The sequence below is a fragment of the Betta splendens genome, chromosome 2 (genome assembly GCF_900634795.4).
Source record: "Betta splendens chromosome 2, fBetSpl5.4, whole genome shotgun sequence".
In the NCBI taxonomy this organism is placed as follows: domain Eukaryota; kingdom Metazoa; phylum Chordata; class Actinopteri; order Anabantiformes; family Osphronemidae; genus Betta; species Betta splendens.
In genome coordinates this window covers 9,272,632-9,288,406 of record NC_040882.2, presented here as the reverse complement: position 1 = coordinate 9,288,406, position 15,775 = coordinate 9,272,632, and the positions used below count along the sequence as shown (strand labels likewise).

Here is a 15,775-nt window from a genome sequence, read left to right as displayed (position 1 = left end):
TGGGGGGATAAAAATTATAGAAACAATCTTAAATTAATACAAGTCACAACCATATGAGGAGGCACTGCTCATTTACTGTCTCTGATTTAAAAGATGGGCTTCACTGGTAACACATCTTAATGTGACTTAATTTTTCCTTCAACTGAAGGTACACTATGCTGTGTGTGCATGTGTGCGTTTGTTTGTGTGCGCTGCTTAGTGAGTGGGTGTGTTTGTTTCCAACACCAGTTATTATCACAGCACTAATTACCCATAGGAATTGTCGGGTAAACAAATCATTCTAAAGAAAAGAAGCCCACAGAGAAGAAGGGACGAGGAGGAGGAGAAAGAAAAGTGTTGGAACATGTGACGGCGTCTTCTCCGGTCCAGAACGATGGTAACGCTTCAACCTTATTGGACATCGCACTGTTCTCCAGTCACACTTGACCCACTTATTAGACGAAGAAGGCGACTCAGTACGGGCACTTTTTACAGACTGGTGTGGAAAGCACAGAAGTGAACTCTAACCTTTAATTATTTACATTTTATATTCGCGGTGGACACTCAACAGCCTCTGATAAATAGCCAAATGGAGTTTCTGTGTCAGGGTCGAGATTACACCGCGGTTAATGGATATTTATAGGTGTTGCACATATACGAATTCCTGTAAAGGCTACTTTGAGTAATAGGTTTATGGGTGTGAAGGGTGTCAGCACCAGCGCAGGATTTTAGATAATAATACCACCAAGAAGGATTTTTCCTCAGAGATTTTTATACTCACTCTCCACGGTGGTAAACAATACGATTCACTGAGTCAACCATGTTGTGTTTGCATAGGTTTTGTGCTCAGACTGACTCCCACAGTTTGGACCAGTGTATATTTCTGCAGCCAGCACAGAGTCTGAGTGAATTAATGATGGGTAATAAACTACTGTATCACGGGATAATGTGATGTGAGAGGGGACGGCTGGGAGAATGGCTGCAACGCCAGAAGTCTCAGACCTGCCATTTCAGCGATGCTGTGGTACCTCCATGCCGTGATTCACAGCGCGGCGCCTTTGAAGAGGCTCGGCAGCTCGCTAATTCATTCTCTAGTCACCGGAAAATGTGCCCGTGTGAGTGTTTGTGTCATGACTCACATGGCTAACATTTATTCTCCCTGCCACTCCTCTTCCCTCTCATCTTTCTGGATGTAGACATCACAGGCCTCACTCCGTCTGAGTGCTGCACCGACTGCGTTATGAATGGAGACACACGCCCACGTACGCCGACGTGTGCCAGACACACACGCACGCACACACACACACACACGCCCGTGTGTCTGCTGGAGACATTGTGTTGAAAGCAAACAGGCGGCAGCTAAGAAGAGGAGAAAACACGAGTAGGTGAAGAGGAGCAAGGAGGACAGCAAGTGTCTGCTGTGCATTTAAACATTACATGCTAATGTTTCATCCACTCGCCCATTTATTGTTTTGCTGCACAAAAATCTATTTTTATACACAATAAATAGAATTTTTATTAAATTCAAACATCTTAAAACTGCAGCTGTGGAGATGAACCTGGATGTATTTTCTTACCCGCAAACTGTATATAACTTACAGGAATCGATGAATCCAGGCATTGAAAATGCACTGAGGTGTGTTTTATTGAGTTTACTGTCATTTTAGGCCATGAATCCCAGGATGCAGGGAGACCATATACCGAATTGCTTATATTAATGTACACACATAATCATCATTAAATTATAAAACTACGGGTGGAGAGTGTAATTATAATTAAATTAAAAAATAATTATTAAATTAAAACTGTATTCAAGTAATGGAATAAATCTGGTATCCATTTGGGAGACCAAGCACTATATTTCACTGGCTTTTTTTCTGAGTCCTAGAGTACGTCGAGGTGTTTCTGTGACTGCCGATACCTGGGCCTAAAGGGCACAAAATAACACAAAGTATCAGCAAAGAATAATGAGGAGCAACAAGATGGATGCGGACGATGTTTGGGCTCTCAGGACCAACAGGGCTCTAACTGTCTGACTCACAGGAGCTGGCATCAACGAATACATTTCCATCTCTAATATTGGCTGCTGGACAGTCAGCACTATTCGGTTTTCAGGAACAAGCGGATTTTACGAAGCCAATGCTGTGCACGAGTCATGATCAGTCATGATCTAGAAGTGGCGCGTACACCAAGACGTGCGGTACCCGTGCTCGTATTGTTCAGATCCACAGAAGGACACATCTTGCACCTTGTCGCTGTGGCAGATTGCCGTGACAGACGTATGTTACAGAATGTGCAGCTCCTTAAAAGTCCATTTCCACTATCACCTCTCTGTTAACACCTGTACATCACAGCCCAGATGCACCCACACACACACACACACACACACACACACACATACAACATGCTAACGTCTCACACACACACACACACTGTCATCGCTCCTGATCTCATTCACACACACCAAGTCCCAAACTCATCAGCACTTTTTTCCTCACTTTCCCCAGCATGCTCCATAATTATCACATAGCAGCTCATTGCACACTGCGCCATCTGTTAGCAAGCACACACACACACACACACACACACACACACACACACACACACACACACACACACACACACACACACACACACACACACACACACACACACACACACACACAGCCAGATGCTTGGGATCTGGGATTAATAAGACAGCCCCACCATGTATAAGTGAGTTTGCAGCATATCATTGGTAATTTATATAAGAGGATAAAGGAGCATACGTTTAGGAACGAGCTCAGGCTTACTCTAACTAGCTCTGGGCCACAGAGAAGACACCAAAGGAGGAAATTCCCTCAATTGAAACTTTGATGTGTCATTCGCATATTTGTCATGTTTAATTTCATATTGTTTAAATGATAAAATCCAATTGATGCCTGGTTTCCAGGCATCACCTTGAACTGCGCTGCGCACATTTCACGCTGCACGAAAACACGATTAACTCTGTACTTTCATAATGAAATAACTGCATTGTGCAGCTCTAATGCACTCAAGATTGGCGATGGGACACACGTGTTTGGAATTTTCAAACATACGACAGTGAAGTGTTCATGGACATATATACATATATTACATATATACATATATACATATATTTTCATCCATTAAGGAGAGGAAATAAATTAAACCAGCCACTAAAACACATTTGTCCAACACATTACTCAACACCTTTTCTGCACCGAGCATTCAGTACATCATGTTATGATTATAATTGCAGTGCAGTCACAGTGGGCTTAAAAGGCTCCTACCAAACCAATGCTTGTTTATGTCAATCTCTTATGTGCTTCTGCACCACAGCATGCATTTGATTCCTTTAGTCCAGGACATGTGGACAATAGGGAGCGAATATAAAGACAAACCTATAATAAAGAGCGCAAATAAAGGAGACGCAAACTCAGCTCATGTAACGTGAAGATTCTTCTGGGGGTGAAACATCTGCGGCGCATTTAGTTGAAGTTACCGGAGCCGGAATCTGATTTGTATCGACGTCCCGACACCTCCACAATAACTAACGTGGCAGGATGAAAAATGAGCCACACCGCATCCAATAAAGAAGCCGCTCAGCCGGCGTGAGCCCGAACCCAAAGCGAGCGCTGGCGAACGGCGGCGCGGCGCCTCCTCCGGCGTGAGCCTCACGTGTACTTCACCTGGACCGTGTGTGCAATTTATGCATTTGTTCATGTCATCGCCCGCGTGTCAGTCAAACGGCTGGGACGCCATCACGCGCCCCGACTCTCCCCTCAGCGCGGCTTTACGGGGGGATTTCTACTATTTCTGTGTGTGTGTGTGGATGCGTGTGCAGGGGGGGACTCCCCCTCTTCAATTATTTACAGGAAGCCCTCATGCATCTGTGACTTTCAGCGACAGGCTGAGTGAGCCCAGCAGAGCAGCATAGATCCCTTCTCATTCTCTTGCTGATTACTGTCTCCTCTTCTCATCCCTTTGTCTGCGAGCTTTCCTCCGTCTTCCTCCCCATCGCTTGCCTGCGAATGCTTCCCTTCCGTCCTCTCCATCTTCCCCCCTTTCCCTCTCCCTCGGTGTCTTTTCCTTCGTCTGTCTACAGCCTCTCCCTCTGTGGCGTTTCTTCCTCTGCAGCTGCTTTCCATCTTTCTCCGTCTTTCCCACTGTCTACAGCGTCTCTCCTTTTCTGTTTACAACAATGCTCATTCATTCTCTCCATCTTCCTTCCTCTCCTTGCCCTTGTCCTATTTCCTCTTGTCCTCGGCTCTCTTCTTTCGCCACCGTTCAAGCCTCTTCTTCCGCCTCTCTCCCTCTTCTTTTTTTCATGCGGCCTCACCCTTATTCCCCTCACCTCTCCCTTTCATTTCCCTCCTTTCATCTCCTCCCCTCTCTTCTCTCTCTTTTCTTTTCCCATCACCCTCTTCCCCCCTCCTCTGTTGTTCCTGTCATCGCCACACAAAGAAACAAAAATGAAGGGGAGGATAGAGGGATGATGTCAGGGAGTAGAGACGTCAGTGGAAGAGTGTGAACTCTCTCTCTGGAGAGTCAGCATGGAAATAATTCATATTCTGCTCGCAGTCGGTCGCCACTCCTCCACCTCAGTTCCCTTCAGTCATCTGCTCCACTTCCTCTTCAGCACCACCTCCGTTTTGGTGCCCAATCGCATTCTTATAGGTCGTCATGTTTGTTGCTTCTTTTCATTTTGTGAATCTTTTTGTTCAGCGGGGAAAAGTTTAAATATAGCATAAACAAGCAATGGAGAACTGATGCTTAGTTAGTATCATTAATCTGACAAATGACTTTAATTTGGGACATTAAGAGAATTAACAAATCTAGTCAACCCATCATCGGTCTTATTAAAACATGTACTTTCAAGCTTCATGAAAAAAAGAGACCATCTCATTTGTCATGAGTAATTTACACTGTAGGATTTAAACCTACTGTAGTAATTGAAGAGAATCTGCAGCCCTGAAGACAGAGATTCATAAATGACCGGGAGAATTTCAAAATGAGGTTAAATCATTTCATTTCTCTGTAATGAAAACAACAGAAAGGGGTTTGAATGCACACGGGGTGATTTGTAAAGTCACACTGCACAAGAAGGAAGCAAACGTGGAAACAGCTATGAGACGTCAAAAATGACACACAGCCTCTCTCTCAACGCGTGCATGAGCCAGGATGTGTCTAAAGAGGCAGGAGGAGCTATGGATCAAGCGCGGCGGCTCGCCTCGCATACATGCTGCGTGTTTCCGTGTGGGTGGGCACTCACCGACGAGTAGAGATGACCCTCTCCGTTCATGGCAATGTAGAGGCCAGTCTTGACTGATTGAATGGCCACGACTCTCAGACCCACAGGAATTAAGTTAAACAGAGCTGAGGACAGAAACAGACAAGCTGAATTTGTGTGCCGTGCGCTCCGAGGGCTGAAACGTTCGTCCGCTGCTCGGTTATTTGGCTTATTGGGCGAGGTGAAGAAGCAGCCGGGCCCCATGGGGCCGCTTGCAGGGCTTTTAAACTTGGAGTTTTGCAGAAGGAAATGATGCTGCAGAACAAGTGAAAACAACAGCTACATGTACAAATTCACCCCAGCCTTAACCCACCTTCATATTTCATGCTAGAGTTAAGAGTTAATGTCCTGCTAATAATATAAAAGTAAACAGACAGTAATAAATATTGGCATTATAATTATACAAATGTAATTACATCCATATATACAGTACATACGAGGGGGAAGAGACATTTACTAAATCCTTGTGCAGGAGCACATGCGGGAAAAAGTTGAAATCCAGCATGTGGACGGGAAAATGAATGAATGAGTCATACATCCTCTATTTTTACAGCGGCACTTTGGTCCATGACATTTTCATATTGGCCGTGTCTCGTCTGTTTTGTGCAAAGGCTCCTGGCTCCTCCGGGTCAGTGTTATTTAAACAACAGCAGTCAGTGATATTAAAGGAGGAGACAGCTGATCACACCCTTCCAGCCCCGGGCGGGGATCTTTAAGGACAATGCCAGAGGGTGTTTTTGTTCATTCCCCGCGAAGCTGCGTTGTCTTCGGTCCTTTTCAGATTTGTTGTAGTTAACTGGTCAAATTTGCAATTACTGCCACATTTCTGGGGCGCGGTCCCATTTCGAGAGCGTAATTTTCTCATTTCTTGGTTTGCGTCACACGTCTTCGGCTCAGCTGTGGCAGTCTGCGATTCACAGGCCGCTGTTTCATGCTGCAAGTTGGACGCCTGGCTTTGAAACAGCCGCCTGCGAGACTTCTGCCTCTTTCTTAAAACAACGTCCTAGTTACTGGGGGATAATCGACCAGCTCGCTGTTGACAGCTCCGCTCGGATCAAACCAGAAGCATGTTAGCGAACGCCGCCCGCCCGGCCGTCTCCGGAGGCTCGTGCACGACGTGAGCAGCATTTCATGCAGAGCGGTGATTCAGTTTTGAACCCACTGTATCGACACTCTGAAGCCGGTCAATATTTTACAACAGCGCTGGATTCTTACAGCCCATCGTTTTAGAATGACACACATACCTGCATCGTTGCGCAAGTCAGACGTTACAATTAAAATTCCTGCAGGTCAGTGGATGTGATAGTTGCCGTTTTTCCTCTAATCAGAGGCTGATTACATCTGAGGTGTTAGAGCCCTCATTAATCAAGGTTGCAGAGAAAGGGCTGCTAAGTCTCCCTGACAGCCCGCTTTCACAGCGAAATGCATCAGATACACCTGCTAGTGATCATCCTCGATAAATATAAAAAAGCATGGCAGCATATCCAGTTATATTCACCGTTTGCCAAAATAAATAAATAATAGTAAACAAGTGGGCGCGCGGGAAGCGGCTCGGCCAACGGGCAACGGACCTGCGAGCAGCCATCAGGCTCATTAGCGTCTGGGTCTCGAGCGCGTCGCAATCTGCAGCACTCCGTCCGTCCGAGGCGTCGCCGCTGGAGGCCGCGTTGGGGGCGGAGGTCCCGTGAGCTGCCACGCGGCTGGTGCTCGGCGAGAGCGCGGCGCCCGCGTCCGTAACGGGCGCCATTATGAACAGGCTCCCGATGCTTTTCAATCAATAAGTACATTAGACGCAGAGTCAGTGTCATTTAGATCAATACGCCCGACGGTGCAGCTGGAGGATGATGCACTTTTGGATTTATAAACATGCGCTTTAACCTTTGAATCATCTTTAAATGAAGTAGAATCTGACATTCAGGCTGGTTCTTTCCAGCCGTTAATAGTCCCCCTCAACCTTGGAGGCACCGGGCGAGGAACTAGACACTGACATCCTGCGTGGTCTCTAAACAACCAGTCGGCCTTGAGAGAGGCCGTCATTTGCTTTGCTGTGATGAAATGTATGTTTGTGTTAAAACCACAGAGTTTTGGGGAATTGTTGAGCCACCTGTTGCTTTCACTAACAATTACACGCGGATGAACACATCACAATTGTAGCTTTTACTGCTGAACAAACGATTTACTGAGAATCCTGGTGATTTGACTGAAAGCCATGTGTGAGGGTCTGACAGTGTATCACTGTACGTTGCTGGTGGCGGTGACATGATCAATGTTTTTTGTACAGTATTTGAGTCTTCTCCCAACTTTAACCTTAACTTGCAGTTTCTACTAATAGCAAAACCCTAATTTAGCATCTCCTTATGTAGAGAAGGAACGCCTTTGGGTTTTACCTGCACAATAAGCCAATGGAAGCCATATGTATGTACAGTACTGTATGTATGACCCCAGGTGATTGTGTGTGGTGTCACTGTGGGAGTGGTTGTGCATACTAACAGGAGTTGGTGCTGTCGTCTTTGGTCCCGTCCAGACTTCCATCCTGGCCCATCTGGAGATAGAAGCCCTGTCTGCAGAACAATCTGGTCACTATGCCCTTCAGCTGTGGTTCTACCGTCGCAGACAGACAAAGAGAAGAGGAATCAGGGGAAGGTTGTACAAACAGTATTTGAGAACATATCACACATCCCACAGCCCTGAAATGAAAATACAAAGGAGGCGAAACTTAAAATGGTGTTGTCATCCTCCGCTTCATGGATAAATGATGCACAGATTCGTTTTCTGCACACATCCATGCAGCCTGGCATTAGAGAAGGACAATGTGACCACCTGTGACCTGCTGCATCCGGAGGGATTTCCTGTGGAGAACCTAGTGGAGCACATCCAATCCATTACAGGATTCTTGGGCTAATCCTCCCTTCATGGTCAGCGTTCCACTTGAATAACATTGATAAGTTATTTCTGAAGCATAGATAGCAAAGTGAAGTGTTAGCTGCATATTGTGTTTGCAACTTGTCTCCTCAACACTATGAAGGTTTGGCCTAAAGAGGTTTATCGGTACCATTTTCAGACGCTGTTGTTGGGTTCTGACACGGAGGCACGTCGTCGTTATGCCTGCGCAGATCTTTTGAAACATCTCTCAGCTATTTCCTGAGCCACAATGAAACATGAGTCACTTTCGCCTCGCGCTGTTTGATTCCCGAATCTCGCAATCAGACGCGAAACAACTGAGGTGAAGCTAAATTAAAAACTACAGCTGCTGAGAGAAAGAGAAGAGAAAAGAGACGGTGGGAAGCTGAAGGACAAAGACTGAGTCACTGAAAAAGATGGAGAGCGGCTTTAGACACATCAAAGCCACATCAACTAGACCGGGGTCAGGCAACGTGTATCAGCACTGTCATCATCCCTTCTCCTTCCATGCTTTTCACACACTCACACACACTTTGGATGACGAAGCTCATTACTTCGTACGGCTCCTTAGATGTGACCACACCCATTCTGCCTGCTTTTAAAACACACATCGGGGAGTTATTCTCATGGCTTCAGCATGAAGCAGGGTGGGAATCCCCTTTTTACGTGTGTGTGTGTGTGTGTGTGTGTGTGTGTGTAAAGGTGCGTCCTTATACACAGAGATACACAGAGAGAAAGGAGGAAAAACTGACCCAGTTTATGAAGAGCCTGAGAGAGAAAGCAAGACAGAGAGAGCGAGAGAGAGAGAGAGAAAGAGGGAGAGAGGGGGGTGTTTTCCATCACTGTGAAGGATCCATCTTGTGCAGCAGGAGAGAAGGAAAGAGGGGTTTAGGAGCTGGTAACCAGCAAGTCAAATTCAACCAGCGGACTCAAATCCCAGCTCGCTGCTCAGCTCGCCATGTGGTTTTGTGAATGATAAACCTCAGTTACATTAAAAAACGCCATTAGAATACGCTGGCAGTGATGCAAACATAATTAAATGCACATCACACTGATCATCTAGTGGAGTACACGTAGACGCTCGTGCTGCAGCTCCTACTTAATGCAACACGGTTTACGGTTGCAGTACGTGCATGTGGTGGATTATCGTTTCTGGCGGCGTCTGTGACGTTTCTCGCCGTGTTTGTTTATGATTCAAACAGGTTTACCTGGATGTGCAACAGAGCAGAGATGGGAGCACGTTGCCTGCTGCCGACAGACCGGAGTCGCTCGTATTTCACGCTCGCCGTCCTTGTTCGTCTGACCCGCAGCGTGAGGGAGCTGCTGGAGGTGCTATGTATCGTTTAAAATCTTAATAGCCTGTAGCAAAATAAATATGAACTGTGCTTCAAATAGCACCGAGCCACTGTGAAGGAGGCGCTTCCCAGCCGGCGCGTGTCAGGAAGCCTCTCAGGGCCGGTGCTGTGACTCAGCCCACAGGAACGGTCGAGGCCACGCCCGACCCTTCACACCAAGTCTAACACTGACCCACGGCTTCAGAATCCTTCAAAAAATATCCGATTGGGTCCTTCAATTTGTACATTAATGTTTTGCTCTATTTTTTCTTTTTGCTATTTTAAAAACATTTTTACATTAACAGTATTATACATCCTATAAATAAGAAAATCTACAGGAATACAGATTTTAGGAACCCTTGTTTATATTTCTTTTTTTTCTTACAGTAAATAACATTTATATAATTGTATACCAAATAAAAGCAATTCCACTGTACAAATGTGTGCGTGTAAAAATATGAGTCTTAGGTGAAATTTATCCTTATACATATTTAGGGTTTATGATAAAAATTAAATAACTTAAATTGTTATTGTTGGCATTTGCGTAAGTCTCTGCTCTAATGGGTTAGAAATCAATAATTCACCAAAGGACAATCTAAGTCCGAATATGTGTTTAATACGGTATAAATGATCATGGGTGGGTGTCTCACACGTCATCTGTTCCTCATCCACGTATGTGTCTGCTTAACTATCCATGCTGTTTTGTCCGATCCAACCGGGCCAGCCGTTGCCACGGTGACATTCCCACAGTTGTCAAGGTGATATTCCCACTCTTCCCAGTGTCTCCACACTCTGGCTGTTACTAGGGAAATTCCCATTCTCGCGTTGTCACGGCAACAGCCTCGTGATTCCAGACTGTTCCAGCAGAAGGGTATTCCCCCGTACACACACTCACACATTCGGACACACACACAAACACAAAGCTTCGCTCTCACCATAATGCGAGTCAGTCGGCTCGTCATGAGGCGACGCGGATTTGACGACTTGCATTGTGAGTTAATTTACGTCAATCTAAATACTGCATAAAATACCATCATGGGTGTTTCATATCGCGCCGCTGTGTGTCTCACACACACACACACACACACACACACACACACACACACACACACACACACACACACACACACACACACACACACACACACACTTTGCACACAGGAGCCCCAGAGTGAAGAATTCACATGCAGCAGCTGAATGCACATCAGAGTGATTAGTGATTAGAGAAACGTTTGCGGTGCTGAAAAGAACATATTTCTTGTTGAACTACAGATATCGTAGTTCAACAAGATCCGATTAGGCTACAGCTAAATGTCCTTCACATCTCATAGAGCAGTAATACTATATTATATCTATATATATATAGATATAGATATATATTATATAGAGCTGAATGTGACCTTTAAGATGTTACGTCCAGATTTAAGCCTAATTAAACTAAATTACTGACGTCCGTCACATTAATGCTGCATCATCTTGAGGTTATTTCTGTCTAAACAAGAAAACATGCTGAGAACGACACAGATGATTAATTATACATAGCTGCTTATTATTATGCATTGATTGAAAGGCAGGGGCACACCCTGCACAGTTTCGCTCAGATAACACAGAGGTGACAGTGTTAATCACAGAGATGCAGCGCTACACCACAATGAATATTCATGGCTCACTATTACACTGTAAGATATTAAACGTTATAAATGCTGGCAGTTTTCGGAGGAGACAAATGATACCAACAGTTACTCTCCGCCCGTCTATTCTCCAGCTGTTTGTCTGGGTCAGGTTTGCGTAGGAACACGGCAGCAGAGCAGCCGAGATGTTTTTTATTTATCATTCCTCTTGTTCCTCCTGAGGGAGCTGCTGCGTATCAGAGGCAAACTTGATAAAATTCTCTAATCACTTAATTATAGGCTTAAACAGTCATTTTCCCCCATTTTCAGGCAGTATTTTATTTAGGCCAATTTAAAATACCAGGTGCCACTCTGTGTGTGTGTGTGTGTGTGTGTGTGTGTGTGTGTGTGTGTGTGTGTGTGTGTGTGTGTGTGTGTGTGTGTGTGTGTGTGTGTGTGTGTGTGTGTGAGCAGCAACTTGACGTTCAGAGGCTCCCACATCACCACACTCCTCACACCCAAAGTGAATTCTTTTATTCGGCATATCCATAAATCAAATTTTCTCAGTCGCCGCGCAGAGTTTGTGACCATAAGATGGGAACAAAACAACATCAACAAAAATTATACTGGCAAACTGGGAGCTTTGTGGTTCAGCAGCTCTGTGTTCCGAGTTCCCGTGAATTCGAATAAGACCGAGAAACACTTGAACTGTCACCAGCACATTGCTGGAGCGGACGCCGCAGTTACTGCCTGGAGGTGCTGCGCTGCTTTCAGGGACATTCAAGACAAAACAGTCTCAGGTAAGAGGCCAGAACAAGCAGCACCGGCTCCAGGGGCCGGGCCCCGAAACAAGCGCTCTGCCAGGACCTTCAGATGCACCTGGCAGCGACACGCTGAGAAGGAGCTGCACCCGGAGCCAGCGGACGAGATGCCGATTCCACACGTTGACAACAACGCGGCATTACAGGGAGGCATTGGCTGCTTTTCCCCTCTTTACATCATCCTCAGGCTATTAAAGCCGGTCAAACAGAACAACAGAGAGGCGCAGAGCGAGGCGGCGAACACGTCTGCAGCAGGTACATACGCAGGCATGAACCACGAGCTTTCTGGCCTCCTTTTTCTGATCCGCAGTTTAGCTGAAATTAGACCCTATGGTTTATTACTCGTTACGTAACTGTTTAAGTGCGGCAATATTTAGTCAAATGTTCTATTTTAATGGATATGTTCTAGATTAAGAACGTTTTGTGCAGACTTGTAATGCTGTACAGTACGTTATATATTATGCAGTCTTGGTCTTGTACATATAAGACGATATTGGCTGGGTACTTGCAAACATACACAGCCTAAAAAGGCCTTCGAATGCACTGTCACATGTTCTCGGCAAAGTGTGATCCTAGAATCCGAGCGCTTAATCAAAAACGTGTTGACATAGCGTGTTAATCAATACTGACAACGCATTGTTACAGATGCAGCTCCTGCCGTATGCATTCCCCTCCTTTCCTTGTTTCTGCCAGTACAACAAAGTCTCTTTTCATGCATTAAGCGAATATCATTCCAACTGACAGCTGTGGCATTTCTTAGTTCTTTATGATTCAAAATAACAGTTTACCTGCCCAGCATCCATCTGTCAGAACATAGCAGACATAGGAACACACTGCCGGCTGCAGACAGGACTCACATCAGTCACGTTTCCATCTCCTTGTGCTTGTTTGTGCAATTTACGGCTGGAGGAAACTGCCACAAGTGTAATTTATTGCATCCCATCCCTTTTCTACAACACGTCTCGTCTTCTATATTTCATGTGTGACACGTTAATTTATAAAGCATAATGCAAAATGTATGTTTGCGCTTTAAGTGTTAGCGAGCTAGACGTGAAGGCTCGGCACAGAGTTTATCTTTACGCATTTACATCTGTCTTAATGCTGGTTCGAAGCCCTGTGTGATATGTATATACAGTATTAGAGCATATAGCGATATCTCTCAACTGATGTGTAAAATATCAATATTCAAAATCCTTTCTGAATATCTGGAAGGAGGGTAAATGGTTGAACAGTAACCCACAGCCCATCACAGCAATAATAAATGACAAGACAAACAAGGCTTAAAATCACAGCATAGGTTATTTACATTTATTTACAAATCCAGCAGCAATAGGCAAAAGGGACTTTAAGTCTGTTTGTCCTACACATTAATACACTCCATCTACATCCACAAGACTGCCTGGGCCTCCTTCAAAGTCTTAACCTTAGACAGATTAGAAAGGTCATTCGCAGTCGTTCCTGCAATTTCCCGCACCTTTTAACGAGGCAACGCTCGGATTTTCAAAGCAACGTCACTCATTTTCTGTTTCTGAAGTTCTAAAAAAAAAATTACATTTTGTGATTGAAGCCCTCTTCATAAGCAAACGCTTCACTCAACGTCAAAAGCAATAATTTTACACCGAGTCAAGGTAGGTCAGCTTAGTTTATAACACTTTTTGCAAAAAACTCCAGGTTGACGAATGTGACGTTTGCCTCATTTGGTTTTTGCAAACTGCTGCTCAACACCCACTAAAACTCAACCAAGTATCACTAACTAGCGATGCTGCATTCACTGCAGGATTGAAATCCTCCCACACGACTGCCATGTATTCTCCTCAGACATTACAACACACAGACACTGGCTGATGCCAAGTGGGCGCCTCCATCATGCTAGAAGACAACTCCACTGATATAAGTGTTTCAAGTCCTCCTCTCACTCATAAAAGTGCACATGTCAGCGTTTTTGAACCACCTCCTTCCTGCAGTAATAAAAGAAGCCGATCAGTTGGAGTTGGGTCTGCCCGTCCTTCACAAAACCTCTGGAAGACAGAACGAGATGTTGGCAAATCTCTCGCGCGCAGGCCGAGCGCTGCCAAACATTCGCCAGCAGCCTTCACAGCTGGGAACGCAGAGGAGGGAGATATAGAACAGGAGAAGTAGAGGAGGGGATGAGAGAGAGACGGGAAGGGATGAAAAGATCTAAGGTATGTGAGGGGGGGGGGGGGGGGGTGGATCGGGGATCAGGAGAGGAAGGGGGGCACGAGGGGCAATGGGTGGAGGAAAAATGCAAAGACACTAAAATATGAGAGGATGAGACGAGGACGTGGTGTTCTGCTTTCTCCAGTGAGAAAAAAAGAGAAGGAGAAATAAAAAAGGGTAGAGAGGGGGATACAGATGGAGAAGGAAGGATGGAAAAATGGAAGGATTAGGAAGAGCACTATAGAAGAACCTGGAGGAAAGGTCGCAACAACAACAAAGAGACGGTCAGGTGAAAAAAGGGGGAAAACTGAAGCTAAATGAGGGGATAAAGGGATTTAAGGCAGGTAGAGAAGGTTGAGAGGAGAGGAGGATAGGTGGCAGGGTGAGGAGATGAGGGGGGAGACGGCATGCGGGAGAGAAAGGTAAAAGACGGGCGGGAAGGAGGCTTTAAAGGAGCAGGTAAAATGAGGCGGAGAGGAGGATTGGGCGATGACAGAAAAGGAAGACGAATTATGGAATTCATGACAAGAGAAAAAGATAAGGGAGTACGTTGGTGGAGAGGTGAGAGAGTCCACATAGGACGGAGGGGAAAATGGATAGAAAAAAATATCAACAGCACGGGGTGGGAATGGGAGGCTGGAGAGGGGAGTGGCAGCGGTGATGCTGCTCGTCTTTAGGTGAGGGAGGAGCGTGAGCGCACAAACGGCGGCCGCTGGTGACGGCTTGAGGGGGAAAAAAATGTCAGAACACGGGAGAAAACTGGAGAGGAGACGAGAGAGGGGCAAAAAAGGAGAGAGCACCTCCAGCTACTGGAATCTCAAACCGATTCCCATCAAGACGACTCTTCACGTCTGCCTCCCCTCGTTTCCCGCCTCGGCTCATCCTCCCTCCCATCACCTGAAGGTTCCTTCACACAATCAACTGATTACAACAGCACTTATCGCCTCCGCCGTGGCACAAAATCATAACATTATCATTATCTGCATTCACTTCCATATCTAATCACTTCCCCGTGCTGATCCGTCCCATGGTTCGCCAGTGACGGGCAATTTGGATTGGAGCGGAGCAATGTGAACGCTGGAATTTTTCTGAATTACACGTGTTTGACCTCCACGGGGACAAAAAAAACACGATGGATTCTGGTTTGAAAAGAAAAGTCAGGGTGACGTGGAGCAAAATGTGAATTAAAAAAAAATCACAGACGGCTGTTAGTTTGGCTTCTGCCGTTGTGTTTTCGTCTGCCATTTTGCTAATATTACTGTGGAAGTCTGATGTTGGTGATAAGGCGTGAGCTGACAGAGCTTGAATTATGAGGTGGAAATGAGAGCGCGAGGTGGAAATGCACAGACAGACAGAGACACACAGACGAGACTAATCTGTGGCTTCAATAATGGATGTACCTGGAAACTACTGAACCATAGGGCACTACAAGCCATGACGGTGCGCGTGCGCGTGTGCCATGACTGAGGAGAGAGAAAGAGGGTGAGGAGGTGTGTGAGAGAGAGCGAGAGAGAGGATAGGGGCGAGTCTGTCAGTCTGTTTATGCATGTTTGGGGCGTGTGCGCGTGCAGAAGAGCACGTGCGTGTGAGCGGGAACCAGGCGGGGCGTGCGCGCCTGCGAAGGTGGCCGTGCACCAGTCTCGTGCGTAAAGGTGTGCG

The 15,775-nt window shown here is 45.9% G+C and overlaps 1 protein-coding gene across 3 annotated transcripts in view; it reads right to left on the bottom strand.

Moving 5' to 3' along the window:
- LOC114842007 (fibroblast growth factor 14-like) overlaps nucleotides 1-15,775 on the bottom strand; it is a 47,690-nt gene that overhangs the window by 10,459 nt on the left and 21,456 nt on the right. For all 3 annotated transcript variants that reach the window (XM_041067711.2, XM_029127413.3, XM_029127421.3), the window contains 2 exons: nucleotides 7,763-7,873; nucleotides 5,255-5,358 (listed from right to left, as the gene is read on the bottom strand). In XM_041067711.2, coding sequence (XP_040923645.1) covers nucleotides 5,255-5,358; nucleotides 7,763-7,814 — 156 coding nt within the window. In that variant the 5' untranslated portion in view covers nucleotides 7,815-7,873. The remainder of the gene's footprint in view (nucleotides 1-5,254; nucleotides 5,359-7,762; nucleotides 7,874-15,775) is intronic.